Below are 17,624 nucleotides of genomic sequence, written 5' to 3' on the forward strand. Positions count from 1 at the left end.
GACTGGACCTTTTGACTTTTAACTGTGGGCTTTTGTTTAACTCTAAACCTCTGGGCACCAAATGGGGGGCGGCTGGATGTCCAGTGCACAGTACTGGTGCTTTGTATGTCAGGCCAGTTGAATGTACGGTCAGATGGATGCATTCTGGCCTTTCACATGAATGGCGGAGATATTTTGTCTGCTGGTAACGCCTGCTTATTCCCATGAATGGGGGTCGCTGTTCATGAATAGATAGCTGGAGCTCTGGTCATTGTTCTGCAGGGCTTAGGCATGTTTCTAGGAGAAGTCACTGATGTGGCTTTGCAGTCTATGAATTGTCTATAGGCTGCATGTATAATGATCCTCTTAGCCATCGCTACTCTCCACAATAGAATTGTACCTTGTGGCGTTCTTAACCCCTTTTCTTCTGTGGAAGCATCTAGCAAGGATGATACGTTCTATCTGCTGCTCTCATAGTACCTCCTCAATGTTCTCCTCAACCCCCAGGAGAGGTCTGCTGTCTGCCGTTTATCTAGGGGAGCAGCTGTTTTCCTGCTGTCTCTATGTGCTTCTGGGACAGTTAGAGTGGAGGAACCAGGGTGATGCAAATGATGGGTTAATCTGCCTCTTTGGGGTGGAGAGATTCTCCCTCACTATTCAAAGAGGAACAAAGGGATGTGATCAGTGCAATGGGGACAGCATTCAGAGCTTGCAGTTTTGCTGATGCCTCTGAATTTGGACCCTTCTCTCATAGTTGATATCCAGACTCAGCTTGTAGCTTTTGGCAGCCCCGTCAGTCCTGGATCCACGGTTCCTGGCCACGTCGTTGGAGTTTAATCTGTGCATGGGCACAGACGCCACTGACAGATGCTGCTGTTAGGTGTGAACCTGGCTAAAGCACTGAAGGTGAGTACGTGGACTAGAGAAGCTATAATCTGCTGTAGATGACAGTCGCACAAGCTGGAGCAGGCCTCCTTAAGTCGGGGGCGTTTATCCTCGTCAATGCAACGGTTACATCATTTTCTAGACATCGAAACCAAGCATGACCTGATTCACATGGTTTATAGCTTACCCGCTGCCAGCTATTGCCTTGACACTCCTTGTGCAGCCATATCCGTAACTGACCAAATTGGAGTTAAGAAATTAATTGCCACTAATGCATTAGCTTAATGTGATTGGCTTTCTATCATAGGGCATACTGCTAATTAGATTGCGGGGGACTGTTGTGTATTACAGGGATTTATTTTCTGTAGTATGTCCCATGATTGTGTTTTGTGATTCTTTGTTGTGTCAGTCTTTGGTTGATCATGTACTGAACTACATAGACAAAAGATTCTGTATATCGGCCATAGGATCAGCACATGATAAATGGAGAAACAAGTCTTCAGGACATAAGAATTTGGGATGGTGAAAATTCAAGATCTAAGAGGTTTTAGATTTAGATTTGGAAGATGACCTTTCTGTATAATAGGATAAATGATTTCTGAATACTTGATATAGTTAATGTAATTTATATATTATGGAAACCATCGTATTAATTACTACCACAAATAATGTTTCGTTATAGGGTAATTTACACACACATTGTGTGTGAGATATAGATATATATACACACACACACACACACACACACACAGAATACAGCAATAATAATGATGCATATATTATACACTTAGATTTTTTTTATTTTTTTAACAATTTTCCTTCCTTCAGTCTTGGCAATGACTCTGGCACTGCCCCCCGTTACACACCCCCTTTACTTACCACCATCAGCTGATCCTGTGGCCCCTCCCATCAATATGCATTGACCGTTACCATGACCACTATTGTCCAGAGATAACCTACAAAGGGTTCTCCTTTCAGTGGTCAGATATTAAGAAGACCATTGAGGTCCACCTATTGTACAGCCCTGATCTACACCCTAAATCCTGGAAGCATTTTGCTGTAGACTGACAGCAGCGATCAGCCTTAAAGGGATCATGTGCATTTCACATTATTTCTCCAGTAATAAATATCCCAAAGAATACATTTTTAAATAGAACACATTGTTTCATTACTAGAGATCCGAATATGGAATTCTTTACATTTTCCTAGATTGTGCATAAGGCTCCATTCACACGTCCGCAATTTTGTTCTGCATTTTGCGGAACGGAATTGCAGACCCATTCATTTCTATAGGGGCCACACGATGTGCTGTACGGACCTGCACTTCCGGGTCCGCAATTCCGTTCCCGAAAAAAATAGAACATGTCCTGTTATTGTCCGCAATTGCGGACAAGATTAGGCATTTAATATTATAGTGCCGGCGATGTGCCGTCCGCAAAATGCGGAATGCACATTGCCGGTGTGTTTTGGAGATCTGTGGATGAACCCTAATATTGAGATAATTATCAGGTTTTGCCCCTTTTGTCTTCATAATGACAGCTAATGGTTTTTACACAATGTCTGAGGCTGCGCTCTCATCACATTCGGGGCATATAGAAGTGTGTATGTCTGGCCCATAGTCTTATGTTCCATCTAAGGCCACTTTCACACTAGCGTTAATATTTTCCCGTATTGAGATCCATCATACAGTCTCAATACCGGAAATAAAACACTTCCATTTTGTCCCCATTCATTGTCAATGAGGACAAAACGTAGCTGAATAGAACAGAATGCTCCAAAATGCATTCCGTTCCATTCTCATACCGGAGAGAAAACCGCAGCATGCTGCAGTTTGCTTTCCGTCCTGGGATGCGGAGCAAAATGGATCCGTCATTACCCACAATGCAAGTCAGTGGGGATGAATCCGTTTTCTCTGCCGCAATAGAAAAAGGATCCGTCCTCCATTCACTTTCAGTGGAGTTCATGACTGATCCGTCTTGGCAATGTTAAAGATAATACAACCGGGTCCGTTCATAATGGATGCAGACGGTTGTATTATCAGTAATGGAAGCGTTTTTGCTGAGCCCTGCCGGATTCAGCAAAAACTCTAGTGTGAAAGTAGCCTTAGCTACTCTCCTAAGGAGCTGACTGTTGCCCCATAAGAAGAACCTGGCCTAGGTATTGTCAGCGCGCCTAAGGAGTGACTTTAGATTACATTGTCCCATTCCATCACATATACCGTACTTCACCAGCTTGAAATGTTAATACTATATACGGTACATCCAGGTGCTTGTGTTGACCAAGGAATTGCATATTTCAGGCTGCTCTGGGAGTAATAGAGGCCTATAGAGCTCCGTGTTGCGTGTGCGTGACTAGATTATTCCAACAGCACTTCTGATGATGACTTGGTCTTTCTTCACCCCAAGTGTCCCAATTTAAAGTTTAGGTGCCTGACCCAGGTCCTACAGGTCCTGTATTCTGGTTCCCTGGACAAAGGGGAGAAAATAAATCTTACCTGTTATGTTGTGAGGTCCTTTTTATGGTTAAGGGGCCACATCACAGCTGTCCACAGGTTGTGTGTGACTTTACATTTCCATTCCATCTGTTTCAATGAAACTGAGCTGCAATACCGGAAAGCAACTCGTGGGAAAACAGCAGTCATTCAAGGGAACGGGAGCTGAGCAACTACACAGTGGATGAGGCTTTCTTCTTCCAGTGCCATCCATTACTGTGTCTTTTTTCCCCCCCTGCACACAGAGGCTGTGCATGCGCCCATGATACAAGAATGCCAGTGCCTCCGCTTCCAGATGTAGACTGGCGTCATCTGCACATGGGCAGTTTGGAGCTGCAAAGAAACAAAAATCAGACTGGAATGTGTACATCCAGCAATTTCTGCAGGCCTCATTGTCAAAATTCCACAAAAAGGACAAGAATTGGGCATGTCTTATTTTTTTATGGGGTGGGCATGGAGACATACAGCAGTGTGCTGTCTGCATTTTTTTTTAAATGAATGGGTCCGGTACCGCATCTGATCTACAAAAAATGTGGATCGGATGCGGCGTAAAAAAATAGTCGTGTGCATGAGGCCTACAAAAATGTGAGCAAAACCAGTGGCAGATCAGTACTGATCTGAGAAGAGTACGTTTTTGGCAGTAGAAACCTCCAGCTAGATTAGTCCTTTTCCATTGACTTCACTGGGAAACAGAGGTCAAATGCACTTGAAAGAAGTAACATACCACTTCTAAACATATTTGAAAAGAGCTGCATATCATATGTTTCTAAAAGTTTGCTTTATTCCCTTTGAAACAGCTTAGAAACAGTCAGCGTTTTTGCTTTGTATTGCACTGATTTTCACAATGAAATATGCAGCATATTGAAGCTGTGTGAACTTATCCTTATAGCCCTTTCACATTGTCCCGTAGTCCCAAAAATTGTGGGGGCAACACCATTGACAAATAAGGATGAGTTCACCGTTTAGCTTTCCGTTCTTCTGATCCATCAGAAGAAGAAGAAGAAAAAAAAACGGATCCTGTTGCACCAGTTGTCATCTGTTTGAACAATTTCCGTCCAAGATCCGTTTTAGACGAGACGGGAAAAAAAAGTACTGCATGCAGGACTATTTCTTTCCGTCTAAAAAAAATGGATCTCAGACAGAAATTGTTCAAACGGATGACCACTGATGCAATAGGATCCGTTTTTTGTTTGTTTTTGTTTTTTCTCTTCTTCTGATGGATCAGAAGAACGGAATGCTGTGGCGTGAACTTGGCCTAATCTGTATTTTTAATACAGTTTGGTTAAATGCCTTCTGTTCCACCCAGATCCATCTTTGTAGAGATTATTGGTTATCCAACTATTAATGTAAATTATTCATGTGGAAAAAATAAAATTATCTGTGCTGATCAGTAAAGTGCCCATTGCTGAGTGCGCCAGTCTGGAGGGTAAAATGTATGGCTTAATCTTCTTGTTTTAGCATTTTGAAATTAATTTGGCAAGTTGCAGATTGGTTGTCGGCCTGACAGGCATGTGTTTATCCGGGCACAGCGGACTTCTTACAGTAAACTTCTGAGCATGTACTTTATATCCACAGGACTTTGTCCAGGGACAGCTGCTTATCTTCCATTTGAGGCCCAGTCGTGGAATCCTATTATGGGGCTTACTATGGGTTTTATGTTGCCGGTTTGCCCTTATGCAGGGTCTCGGGAGATAAGCTGTCTTGTAATAAAGAGATTTTCAGTGCATTAAATTTGCCTCCCACGGGGACTGTCTGACTTTTCTTGTAGCTACAGTTGCCGTCTCGCTGGCTGATAGGAACTCAAAGCACAGCATATTGTGGGGATTTTCTAGTTTAGGGTAATCAAGGATCTGATCTGTCACAACATTGTCTGCTCATCTCTCAGTCATGTATTATTGCCTGTTTTGTTCTCTGGGAACGGTTTGGTTGGTTGGTTTATTTAATGCATCCTTATTTTTTATATATATATATTTTTTTTTTATCCATATGGTTATATATGTATATAGTGTGTATGTGTGTAGATATATTTACCAGACCTTAGATGAATAGAACAAGCAGGATATCATAAACCTTTGTAATATACTTCATTAGTGAAAAATGCTTTTTTCTCCAAGTATGTGCCACATCTTCTCATCCCACTGTCTCCTGTGCTGCTGATATTCATGTTGAGAGATGAGATGGCTGATCAGCTCGCCGCGGGATGTGGTTATAAGCTACTCTTTGAGAGTGTGTGCCTCTGTCTCTTTCCACCTGCTCACTTCACAGACCTCTAAGGCTACTTTCACACTAGCGTTTTAGTTTTCCGGTATAAAGATCCGTCCTCTGGGCTCAATACCGAAAAACTTATCAGTTTTATCTTAATGCATTCTGAATGGAGAGCAATCTGTTCAGAATGCATCAGTTCAGTCCCGCTTACATTTTTTTGGCCTTGGTCGGAGAAAATACCGCAGCATGCTGCAGTTTTCTCTCCAGCCAAAAATCCTGAACACTTGCCGGAATGTCTGATCCGGCATTATTTTCCATTTGAAATGCATTAATGCCAGAGCCGGCCCCAAGTGTTCCAGCAAAACGGATCCGGTTTTGCAGTCTGCGCATGCGCAGACCTTTAAAAATAGGAAAAAAATAAATACCAGACCCGTTTTTCCAGATGACAACCAGAAACGGACAACCAGAAAGAAGGGTACTTTCACACTTGCGGCAGAACATTCTCGCAGGCAGTTCAGTCGCCAGAACTACCTGCCGGATCCTGCAATCTGGACGCAATGGATGCATTTGTGGGACGGATCCGCATCCGTATCCGTCTCACAAATGCGTCCGGATTGCCGGATCCGGCAGGCAGTTCCGGAGACGGAACTGCCTGCCGGAATCCTCTGCCGCAAGTGTGAAAGTACCCTTAGGCCCCTTTCACACGGGCGAGTTTTCCGTGCGGGTGCGATCCGTGCGGCGAACGTATGGCACCCGCACTAAATCCTGACCCATTCATTTCTATGGGGCTGTGCACATGAGCGATGTTTTTAACGCATCACTTGTGCGTTCAGTTGAAATCGCAGCATGCTCTATATTGTCCGATTTCAACGTGACGCAGGCCCCATAGAAATGAATGGGGTGTGTGAAAATCGGATGGCATCCGCAAGCAAGTACGGATGCCGTGCGATTTGCACGCATGGTTGCTGGGAGACCATCGGGATGGAGACCCGATCATTATTATTTTCCCTTATAACATGGTTATAAGGGAAAATAATAGCATTCTGAATACAGAATGCATAGTAAACCAGCGCTAGAGGGGTTAAAAAAAAAAAAAAAAATAATTTAACTCACCTTAGTCCACTTGCTCGCGAAGCCGGCATCTCCTTGTGTCTCCGCTGCTGATGAACAGGACCTGGGGTGAGCTACTCCATTAAATATAGCTTAAGGACCTTCGATGACGTCACTCCGGTCATCACATGATCTTTTACCATGGTGAATCACCATGGTAAAAGATCATGTGACGTACCATGTGATGACCGGAGTGACGTCATCGAAGGTCCTTAACCTGTATTTAATGGAGCAGCTCACCCCAGGTCCTGTTCATCAGCAGCGGAGACAGAAGGAGATGCCGGGCTTCGCGAGCAAGTGGACTAAGGTGAGTTAAATTATTTTCTCGCCCATTTTCCTTGGGGGACACAGACCTTGGGTATAGCTCAGCTCCCTAGGAGGCGTGACACTAAGTAAAACTGTTAAGCCCCTCCTCCATCAGCTATACCCTCAGCCTGGAGATAGAGGCTACCAGTTTTAGCTTAGTGTCCAAGGAGGCAAGACACTCCCTGCTACTGCAGGGCTGTTTTCTCCTTGTTATTTTTACTTTTTCTTCTAATTTTGTTATTTTATTTTTTCCTAGGGATACCAGAGACGCATTTGACCTCTCTGCTCTCCCGGGGTTGAGCTGCGCCAGTGCCAACTTATCTGCACTGCTGCCTCCCCCACAGAAGCAATAGGAGGATCTGGGCAGCAATGGCTCCCCTACATCCCGCCAGCTAAGGGGTCGCCCGCACGCCAAGCCCCTCTTCCAGCTTCCTGCCACTGCGGTGCCAGTGGCTGAAGGGGCGACCCTGCTGGAAAGGACTGAGGGTGAAGACGTCGCACGGTGAGATGGCTATTCCAGCCCATACTCCGTCCCTATCTGCAGCATCTACCCCTCTGGGTAAGGGGGGCACCCGTGGTCGCTCATTCTGAGCGCTCATCTGCAGGACAATGCAGCACAGCAGCATCCTCAGCACCCCCACGCTTTTCCCCCCCACGCTGCTATCTTTCTCCCCCCCCCCTCCCCCTCATCGGGGCTGACTCCATTTTTCTCTTCTCTCTCTCCCCCTTCCCGCCGAGAACGGGGGGCGGGGCTTAGCGGTCCCGGCAGGGGGCGGGGCTTCCGCGCGTCATTTTGGGGGCGGAGCTACGTTCTCCTTCACAGGAGACATTTCAAGCGCTGGAGGGGGCGGAGCTTGTTCCCCGCGCTTTCTGCTGAGGTTTCCCGCGCTTCCTCACTCCTGACAGGAAGCTGGGACACGGTGGGGGACTCTAACCTCCTGTGTACATCGCTCGGCTTCTGTGGGCGCTCTCTGCTGCTCACTGCTGTTCACTGCTTCTCTGCTGCTGCTGATCTGGGCCATCTCCTGACGTTCTTCTGAGGCACTGGTAGGACAGTTAACCCTCTCCTAACCCTCCTGGTCATAGCTGCTATAACCCTTTGTGGTCTCTATATTAGAGTACAACCACACTTCAGCATGTCAGATCCCACAGGTGCCCCCAAACCCTGGTACCATGCCTGTACCGCCTGTAAGGAACTTTTTCCGCGTGGGCAATCTGAGCCGCATTGCCTTGCATGTCAGGCCCCGGTGCGGGGCCCGCTTCCCGCTGCGCCCCCCGGTGCCTCTGAACCCCCTGACTGGGCTAGGTCTCTGTCTCAGGCGGTGGAAAGCCTTACACACGTAGTGGGCCGTCTCGTGGATAGACCGCCTCTCCCGCAGGCTGCCACAATCCCTGTCGCACCCGCTGGGACTACCGTTTCTGCCGCCCCCACTGGTTCCCTGCCTCCCAGCGAATCTTCCAGGGCCCGGCATACTCAGAAACGTTCAAGGGTTGAGCGCACATCTTCTCCAGATGCTTCGCTCTCTCCGCCATGCGTGCGAGCTCAGTCAAGTCTATCCTCTCAAAGGGATACGCTTTCTGAGGGAGAACTGGCGGATTCGGACGTGGACATGGACTCAGAGCTTCCGTCCAAATTGGCGTCCGCGGTGGGGCATCTTGTCACTAGCATCCGTGATACCTTTCAGCTACACGATGACCCCCCCAGCTCTGAACAGGCCGGCGTGTCCTTTCTCCGCCCCAAACAGGCCTCCAAGGTTTTTCCCATACACGCTGATTTTTCTTCTGTGGTATCCAAGGCTTGGACTCGGCCTAACGTCCGCTTTATTACACCCAAAAAGCTGGACATTTGTTATCCCTTTCCAGCGGATTCTGTGACCACGTGGACATCCCCGCCTAAGGTTGATCCTCCCGTGGCTCGCCTGTCCAAAAGCACTACTATTCCTGTACAGGACGGATCTTCCCTCCAGTCTGTTGAGGACCGTCGTACGGAATCCCTCTCCAAGGCCATATTTACTGCCTCTGGTTCGGCCCTTAGACCGGTCTTTGCCTCCGCCTGGGTTGGCAAAGCGGTCTCTGAATGGGGTTTGCAACTGGAACGGGAGTTGGGGTCGGACGTCCCTGTTCAGGACCTCCGTTCCTTAGCCCAACTAATTGTTCAGGCCGGAAAATTCGTCTGTGAGGCCTCCCTTGATGCGGGTGCCCTCATTGCCCGTTCCTCTGCCCTGGCAGTTTCTGTCAGGAGGGAACTCTGGCTGAAGGTTTGGGCGGCGGACGCCGCTTCCAAACGCTCTTTGGCCGGCCTACCATTCACGGGTTCCCGCCTGTTCGGAACCCGTCTGGACGAACTTATATCAGAGGCCACGGGTGGGAAGAGTACTCGCCTCCCCCAGTCCAGGCCAATGGGCGCCCCCCGTGGTCGCGCTGGTTCGTCCCGTTTTCGGTCCTTTCGCAAGCCCACCGGGTCTAGACCCGCGGCCAGTTCTTCTTCCTCTGGCCCAGCCCAGGATAGACGCAAGAAGCCTTTTTTTCGGACGCAACCTACCTGGCGCAAGTCCCAGCCTGCACGGGCTCCCACAGGCCAGCAGCCCTCTGCCTGAAGGTGCGCCCCCACCCACCCGGGTGGGGGGCCGCCTTCTCCTATTCAGGAACGTATGGCGGGCCCACATCTCAGACGCATGGGCGCTCGAGATTGTATCTTGCGGATACAAAATCGAATTTGCGTCCATTCCGCCAGACCGTTTCTTCCGATCCCGTCCTCCGCGAGATCCCGTACGAGTGGCCGCCTTCTTCGCGGCCATTCACTCTCTAATGGACAAGGGTGTCGTCGCCCCCGTGCCTCCGACGGAAAGGTTCAGGGGGTTCTACTCGAACCTCTTTGTGGTTCCCAAGAAGGAAGGCTCAGTGCGTCCGATCTTGGACCTAAAACGCCTGAACCGTTTTCTCCGACTGCAGAGATTCCGGATGGAGTCTCTCAGGTCCGCAGTGGCCTCCCTGGAAAGAGGGGATTTCATGGCCTCAATCGACATTCAGGATGCATACCTCCACGTTCCGGTTGCTCCATGTCATCACCGCTTCCTGCGCTTTGCGGTGGGGGACGATCACTTCCAATTCGTCGCCCTTCCCTTTGGTCTGGCGACTGCTCCTCGAGTGTTCACAAAGGTCCTGGCCCCTGTCTTGGCCCTTCTACGTTCAAGAAGTGTTTTTCTTCTCCCATACTTGGACGACATCCTGGTCAAGGCACCCTCCTTCTCTCAGACATCCCGCAGGTGGAACTCACTCTGGAGACCCTGACGCGGTTCGGTTGGATTATCAACCACCCCAAATCTTCCCTTACCCCCTCCAGACGGCTGATCTTCCTGGGGATGCTCCTGGATACAGAGTTGGCGGAGGTCCGCCTTCCGTCGGACAAGCGTCTGGCCCTTCGCGGGTCGGTTCGCAGTCTCCTCCGTCATCACCGCCCTTCCCTCAGATCCAGCATGCGGTTGTTGGGAAAGATGGTTGCCTGTTTCGAAGCGGTGCCGTTCGCACAATTCCGATCCCGCACCTTTTCAGAGGGCAATTCTGTCGGCCTGGGACAAATCACTGAGGAGTCTGGACAGGACCTTTCTTCTGCCTCCCCTGGCTCGAGCTTCCCTTGGCTGGTGGTTGCATATCCCTCTAAGGGGGAAGTCCTTCCTTCCACTGAACTGGCTGGTGATTACCACAGATGCCAGCTTACGGGGGTGGGGGGGGGTTTTCCCTCCCCGGTCCGTCCAGGGCGTTTGGTCTCTATCGGAGTCCAGACTTCCAATCAATATTCTGGAACTGAGGGCGATTCTTCTGTCCCTCAGACACTGGACCCATCTGCTGAGGGCCACCCTGTTCGTATCCAATCGGACAATGCCACGGCTGTGGCATACATAAACCATCAGGGAGGCACTCGCAGCGATGCAAGAGGTGACCCTCATTCTCCTCTGGGCGGAGACGCACGTGCCGGCCTTATCTGCGATTTACATCCCGGGGGTGGACAACTGGGCGGCGGATTTCCTCAGCCGGTCCACCATCGACCCGGGAGAATGGTCCCTGCACCCAGAGGTGTTCGAAGCCCTTTGTCTTCGCTGGGGTCGCCCCGACGTGGACCTCATGGCCTCCAAATTCAACCACAAGGTCCCCCTATACCTGGCCAGGGCACGGGACCCGAAGGCATACGGCGCCGACGCGCTCGTCTTTCCGTGGCGCGAATTCTCCCTTCTGTACGTCTTTCCTCCTTTTCCCCTCCTGCCACGGGTTCTTCGGAGGATCGCGGCAGAGGGCGTCCCCGCGATTCTAATCGCCCCGGATTGGCCCCGCCGGTCTTGGTACGCCGACCTAATGTTGCTGTTGGCAGACGCACCGTGGCCACTGCCCTCCAGGGAAGACCTTCTCTCTCAGGGACCGATCTTCCACGAGCATTTAGGCTCGCTACGTTTGACGGCGTGGCTATTGAGACCGCCGTCTTAACGCGACGGGGTTTCTCCGCGGACGTAGTCCGCACCATGATCCGGGCTCGTAAGCCCGTATCCTCTAGGATCTACTATCGGGTTTGGAGGTCCTATCTGGGGTTCTGTGAGTCCCGGAGCATCCCACCTCTCCGGTTTTCTCTTCCCACAATCCTGTCCTTCCTCCAGTCGGGTCTGGACCTGGGGCTGTGCCTCAGTTCTCTGAAGGGTCAGATTTCGGCGCTGTCTATTCTTCTCCAGCGTCCCCTGGCCCCTCTAGGGCCAATTAAGACCTTTTTACAAGGGGTGGCTCACTCTGTTCCGCCGTACCACCCTCCAGTTCCTTCCTGGGACCTGAATGTGGTGCTCTCGGCGCTCCAATCAGCCCCCTTCGAGCCTTTACGGGAGGTCTCCCTTCGCCTTCTGTCCTGCAAGGTCATCTTTCTTGTGGCCGTCACGTCTCTCCGACGGGTGTCGGAGTTAGCGGCTCTTTCTTGCTCCGAACCTTTCCTGATCTTCCACCAGGATAAGGTTGTGCTTCGGCCTGTCCCGACTTTCCTGCCAAAGGTGGTCTCCGCCTTTCACATCAATGAGGACATCGTCCTTCCATCGCTCTGTCCCTCTCCTTCCCACCCCAGAGAACGGGAACTGCACCGTCTGGATGTGGTCAGGGCGTTGAGGATTTACTTGGAGGTCACCGGGTCCTTTCGGCGCACGGACTCCCTGTTTGTGGTTCCGGAGGGTTCGCGCAAAGGGTTGGCGGTCTCCAAGGTGGCTATTGCCCGTTTCATTAAACTGGCGGTGTCTGAGGCTTATCGAGCCAAGGGCAGACCTCCGCCTTTTGGCGTCACTGCTCATTCCACCAGAGCAGTCGGAGCTTCCTGGGCGCAGAGGCATCGGGCCTCGGCTGAACAGTTGTGCAAAGCAGCCACTTGGTCCTCTCTGCACACTTTCACAAAGTTCTATAGGGTGCATACGCATGCATCAGCGGATGCTGCGTTGGGCCGCCTGGTTTTGCAGGCAGCGGTTTCCTGATGCTCTGGTGGTGTTCCGCCTTGGGTTTGTGGTCCCTCCCTTCTTGGACTGCTCTTGAACGTCCCAAGGTCTGTGTCCCCCAAGGAAAATGGGCGAGAAAAGGAGATTTTTGTATAACTTACCAGTTAAATCTCTTTCTCGCTCTTCCTTGGGGGACACAGCACCCACCCTTCTGTGTTTGGTTACAGGGTTATGGTCTGGCGCCCCGTTGGGTTGCTGGCTGGTTGTTTCCGTTATTGGTTGTTATCCTTTCACTACTTGGACACGCAACTGGTAGCCTCTATCTCCAGGCTGAGGGTATAGCTGATGGAGGAGGGGCTTAACAGTTTTACTTAGTGTCACGCCTCCTAGGGAGCTGAGCTATACCCAAGGTCTGTGTCCCCCAAGGAAGAGCGAGAAAGAGATTTAACTGGTAAGTTATACAAAAATCTCCTTTTTTATTTTTTTTTAACCCCTCTAGCGCTGGTTTACTATGCATTCTGTATTCAGAATGCTATTATTTTCGCTTATAACCATGTTATAAGGGAAAATAATACAATCTTCAGAACATCAATCCCAAGCCCGAACTTCTATGAAGAAGTTCGGGTTTGGGTACTAAACATGCGCGATTTTTCTCACGCGAGTGCAACGCATGACAATGTTTTGCACTTGCGCAGAAAAAATCGCGCATTTTCCCGCAACGCACCCGGCTCTTATCCGGGCAAAAAAAATGACGCCCGTGTGAAAGGGGCCTTACAGAAGCGTTTTTGCTGAACCCTGCCGGATGCAGTAAAAACGCTAGTGTGAAAGTAGCCTAACAAGGTTGCAGCTTTTAGTAAATTTACTATCTCGCCCTAAGGCCCCTTTCACACAAGAGTATTCTGCGCGGGTGCATTTCTATGGGGAGCCCGCACAGATTCCGGACCCTTTCATTTAAATGGGTCTGTGTACATGAGTGTTGGTTTTCACGTATTACTTGTGCGGTGCGTGAAAATCGCAGCATGTTCTATATTCTGCGATTGTCATGAAACGCTGGCCCCATAGAAATAAATGTGGCTGCGTGACAAACGTATTGCATCCGCAAGCAAGTGCGGATGTAATGCGTTTTTCACGGTTGGTTGCTAAGAGATGTTGTTTGTAAACATTCAGTTTTTTATCACCCTCATGCAAAACGCAATAAATCGCATTGCACCCGTGCGATAAAAGCTGAACGCGATAGCAAACAAAACTGAATGTATTTGTTTGCGAAATCGCGCATTTTTCACTGAACGCATCTGCACCTAATCCGCTCACGCTCGTCTGCAAGGGGCCTATTGCACTGCTCAGTACAGCTGTATAATTTCCTCCATGCTGCTGTTGTTTCTGAGGGTGTGTTACAGAGAGATAGGGGAGTAGGATCTCCTGTGCTGTGTATGGGAGACTTGATAGCAGCTAGTCTATACCCACTGGCTCAGGGAAATTAGAGATGGAGCCTGCAGAGGGGAAAACTCGTGAAAAATGTAGGATATAAACCATATAATGGACAGACATAGTGTTATTCCTTGTCTACGCACCAAAAAATAATAATACCCTTTGTTCTCATGTAATGTGACCTTTTACCTGGCCCTTTCTCTTATGTTTTCCAGGAGACATAACCCAGAAAGGTTATGAGAAGAAGAGAGCTAAACTGCTGGCTCGCTACATTCCACTCATTCAAGGTAACACACTGATAGTCTACTGTCTTATTCCAGAGATGTGATTTTTAAATCCTCATTATACTATTGAGCAATTTTGAAAATGATTGTATTTTACTTATCTCCGCTTATATCACACCTATACACCATTCACCTTCATTCACCGTTTAGTATTCGGCGCAATGAGTGAAGGACGGGCTCCTGCGCCGAATACTAAACGGGACAGGGCAGGCGTGGGATTTACGGGACTATGAGGAGAACTCGAAAATCAACTGGAGCTGGGTGTGCCAAAGCGTGCATAGACTGAGCCTCTAGGTGCACCTAGAGGCTCATTAGCATATTTTAAAAGTCTTTATTTTAAGAGAACGGCGGCCGGCAGGGAGTTATAAAGCATACTGTTATGTACTGCTGACATTAGCACATCGCTAGTCAGTCAGCTACATAACGTTATTTCTCATGACAGAAACCCTTTAAATGGGTTGTGCCATGAACTACTTTTGACTTTAAAAGTTTATTTTCACCAATCGCGCTAAGAAAAGATGCTCCAGAATTGTTATTACACAGGGAATGCATAACGCTATTAAAACGGGCATGTCAGGAGAGGTGAAAGGCCCTCTTTGAAGGGGTTGTCTCATTATAGACAATGGGGGCATATTCCTAGGATATGCCCCTATTTTCTTATAGGTATGCGTCTCACCGCTGGGGCCCGCACCTATATAGATAACAGAGCGCCCCCCCCCCCCCCCCCCCCCCCCCGAAAGCGAAGGAGGGCACATGCGCAGCCGTCCTCTATTCATTTTCTATGGGGCCCGCGAAAATAGCCGAGCGCTGGCTCAGCTATTTCCGTCGAGCCCATGGAAGTGAATGGGAGCAGTGGCTGGTTATGCGCGGTGCGCTCCCATTCATTTCTATGGGGAGCCGGCTTGGTGATGGCCGGGCCAGAGTCCTCCAGCCACCATCTTGCGGGGCTCCGTTCCCGAGATAGGTGTGGGTCCCAGTGGTGGGACCTGCACCTATAAGACAATGGGGGTATATATACTTGCGATATGCCCCAATTGTCTATGATGAGACAACCCCTTTTAAGGCAGTGATATGTGTCGGGTTTTGAAATGGTAATGAATGCTCAGAACCGAACTGTAACCTCAAAGGCGCGAGACTAAGCAAGTCTCTCGTTACTTGTGGCTAGAAGAAGACCTCTACAGAGCCCATCATTTTACTGCATTACAGAGGACCTATTATAAACAAAGTTTTGAAACGATTTGAATTGGGTTCAGATAGAGCAGTCCGAACCTGATTCATTCAACAGTATGCGTCAATATCAGATTGGCAGGGGTGCCGGGAGTCAATCAGCCATTTGAAGAAGCTGCTGTGCTCATCAAGCACAGCGCCGTACATTGTATAGTGGCTGTGTTTGGTATTGCAGCTCAGCACCATTGACTTGAATAGGACAGAGCTGCACCTAGCCCAAATGACTGCCCTAGGAAGAGGCCTAATCATTCAGTGAACACCGCAACCTCTTTGAACAGCAGATTGGAGTCGGATCCCTTCCAGTCTGATATCAGTGATTTATTCTGAGGATAGGCCATCAATATCAAATTTATATTTCAGTTATCGCTATTCATGTCTGTATTGGATGAGACTTCACTTTGTGATGACATCAACATTACTGTGTTTTTAGATAGTGTTATCAAGAGTGGGAGCGTATCCTCCCTTCTGCTCGCTGGTCAGATAGATTACAGTGACTCTGGGATGTGTCTACAGTTTCCTGGTCAGTGTTCCAGGCAGTTCTGGTGGTTTAGTTGCTGACCTAGTGTTTTCTATTAAGCTCTGGTCCCTGGCCTAGTAGATTAGAGCCAAAATCTCTGTGATCCCAGCCAGATGACATTAGTTTTGTTTTTCTAAATTCTTGGAACAAATGAGTCCATTTTCTAGGGTCAGCAGGTAAATGTACAAGGGTGGGTCACAAATCACCCTCACTCTGGCTGTAAAATTTATTGTAATCAAATTTCAGAAAATAAAAATACATAATTTTTCAACATAATCTCCCCAGTCACTGCTGCGCAGGTTAGAACGTGTTACGTCAGTTCATTTGTGACTGCAGTGCGAGAAACAATGGCCGCCCCACTTGTGATTTGCACGAAAAAAGAGCAGCGTGCAGTGTTTCTGGTGCCTATATATTTATTGATGGCTTTGTGCACAGAATGGAGAAAGTGTTTTGTCGTAAAGAAGTGTGTATAAATGGGTAGTTTAAGGGAGGTCGCACAAGTGTCGGCCATGAAGAAGGAGCCAGATGCCCGTCCATGACTGACAGTGGATTATGGAGCAAATCATTTGCAAATCAGCCTTGGCTCTGCCCTTGCAATAATCCATAATAATAATAATAATAATAATAATAATAATACAGCGGTGCAATGGTGGCTCTCAGCTCAGCCGAATACATTTTTTAATAAGGGAAATACAAAAGCTTGTTGGCAGATGGACAAAGTATATTGGAAAGCAGGGAGAGTGCTGATACTTTTTTGACTTGCCCTTGTATGGGATAGTTTGTAATCAAAATTGCAAAGTCTTAAAAACCTATGGGAAAACTATATGAGCCAGCACAGACATCTGAAATAGTTATGTCTGTTTACTGAAATACACATAGATTTGCAGCGCAACAATGAACGTCATTGATTTGGAGTATAGGGGAGATTTATCATATGTGGAATTTTTTAAGTCAGTTTTGCAGGAGTCTGCATTGCCATAATTGACACCAAAATGGTCAAATGTCACCCAATGATAAATTCAGAGCATCTTTAAAGGGGTTCTCTGGGCCTTCAGTGAAATGACACCTGTAAAGCAGTTCTGCAGTGCTACGATATTGATGTCATCCATATCAGATCAGTGAGGGTCCAAGTTCCTGGGCCCCTGCTGATGAACAGTTTGAAGGGCTTGCCGTGCTCATGCAAACTCTGAATCCTCTCCACTGTTTAAATGCACTCCTTCTAGCCTGTAGCGGCTGTGTAATTACGTCTGCTCATCCCATTCACTTAAATGCACCGCTACTACATGGGAGACGACATGCAGTTAAACAAGCGCCATGACCCCTTCAAACATCTGATCGGCTGGGGTATAACTCCCATGATAAGCTATCATGAGGTTAGGTCATCAGTATCGTAGCACTGTACAACCCCTTTAATCCGACCTTTAGATCAATTTTTCCATCATGTTATACACTGCTCGTTTCCATGGTTACGATCACCCTGCAATCCAACATCGGTGGCCGTGCTTGCACAATATAGGAAAAAGCGCTGGCCTCTCTGGTGGCCGGGACATAGTCTGGTGCTTTTTCCTATAGCATGCAAACATTACCGTCAGTGCTAGATTGCAAGGTGGTCATAACCATGGAGCAGTCTATAATGTAATGGAAAAATTAATCAAGCCAGCAAAGGGAGCAATATGGATAATCACAGTACATTAGGAAGTGCCTTGTATTAACTTTCTCTACATAATAAATTCCATTTG

General features: G+C 48.5%; 1 protein-coding gene across 4 annotated transcripts in view; it reads left to right on the forward strand.

Annotated features, from left to right (window-relative positions):
* DIP2A (disco interacting protein 2 homolog A) overlaps positions 1–17,624 on the forward strand; it is a 105,132-nt gene that overhangs the window by 44,276 nt on the left and 43,232 nt on the right. For all 4 annotated transcript variants that reach the window (XM_044304914.1, XM_044304915.1, XM_044304916.1 and 1 more), the window contains exon 2: positions 14,073–14,144. In XM_044304914.1, the coding sequence (XP_044160849.1) occupies positions 14,073–14,144 (72 nt within the window). The remainder of the gene's footprint in view (positions 1–14,072; positions 14,145–17,624) is intronic.

This window comes from Bufo gargarizans, chromosome 8 (assembly GCF_014858855.1).
Source record: "Bufo gargarizans isolate SCDJY-AF-19 chromosome 8, ASM1485885v1, whole genome shotgun sequence".
Taxonomy (NCBI): Eukaryota; Metazoa; Chordata; class Amphibia; order Anura; family Bufonidae; genus Bufo; species Bufo gargarizans.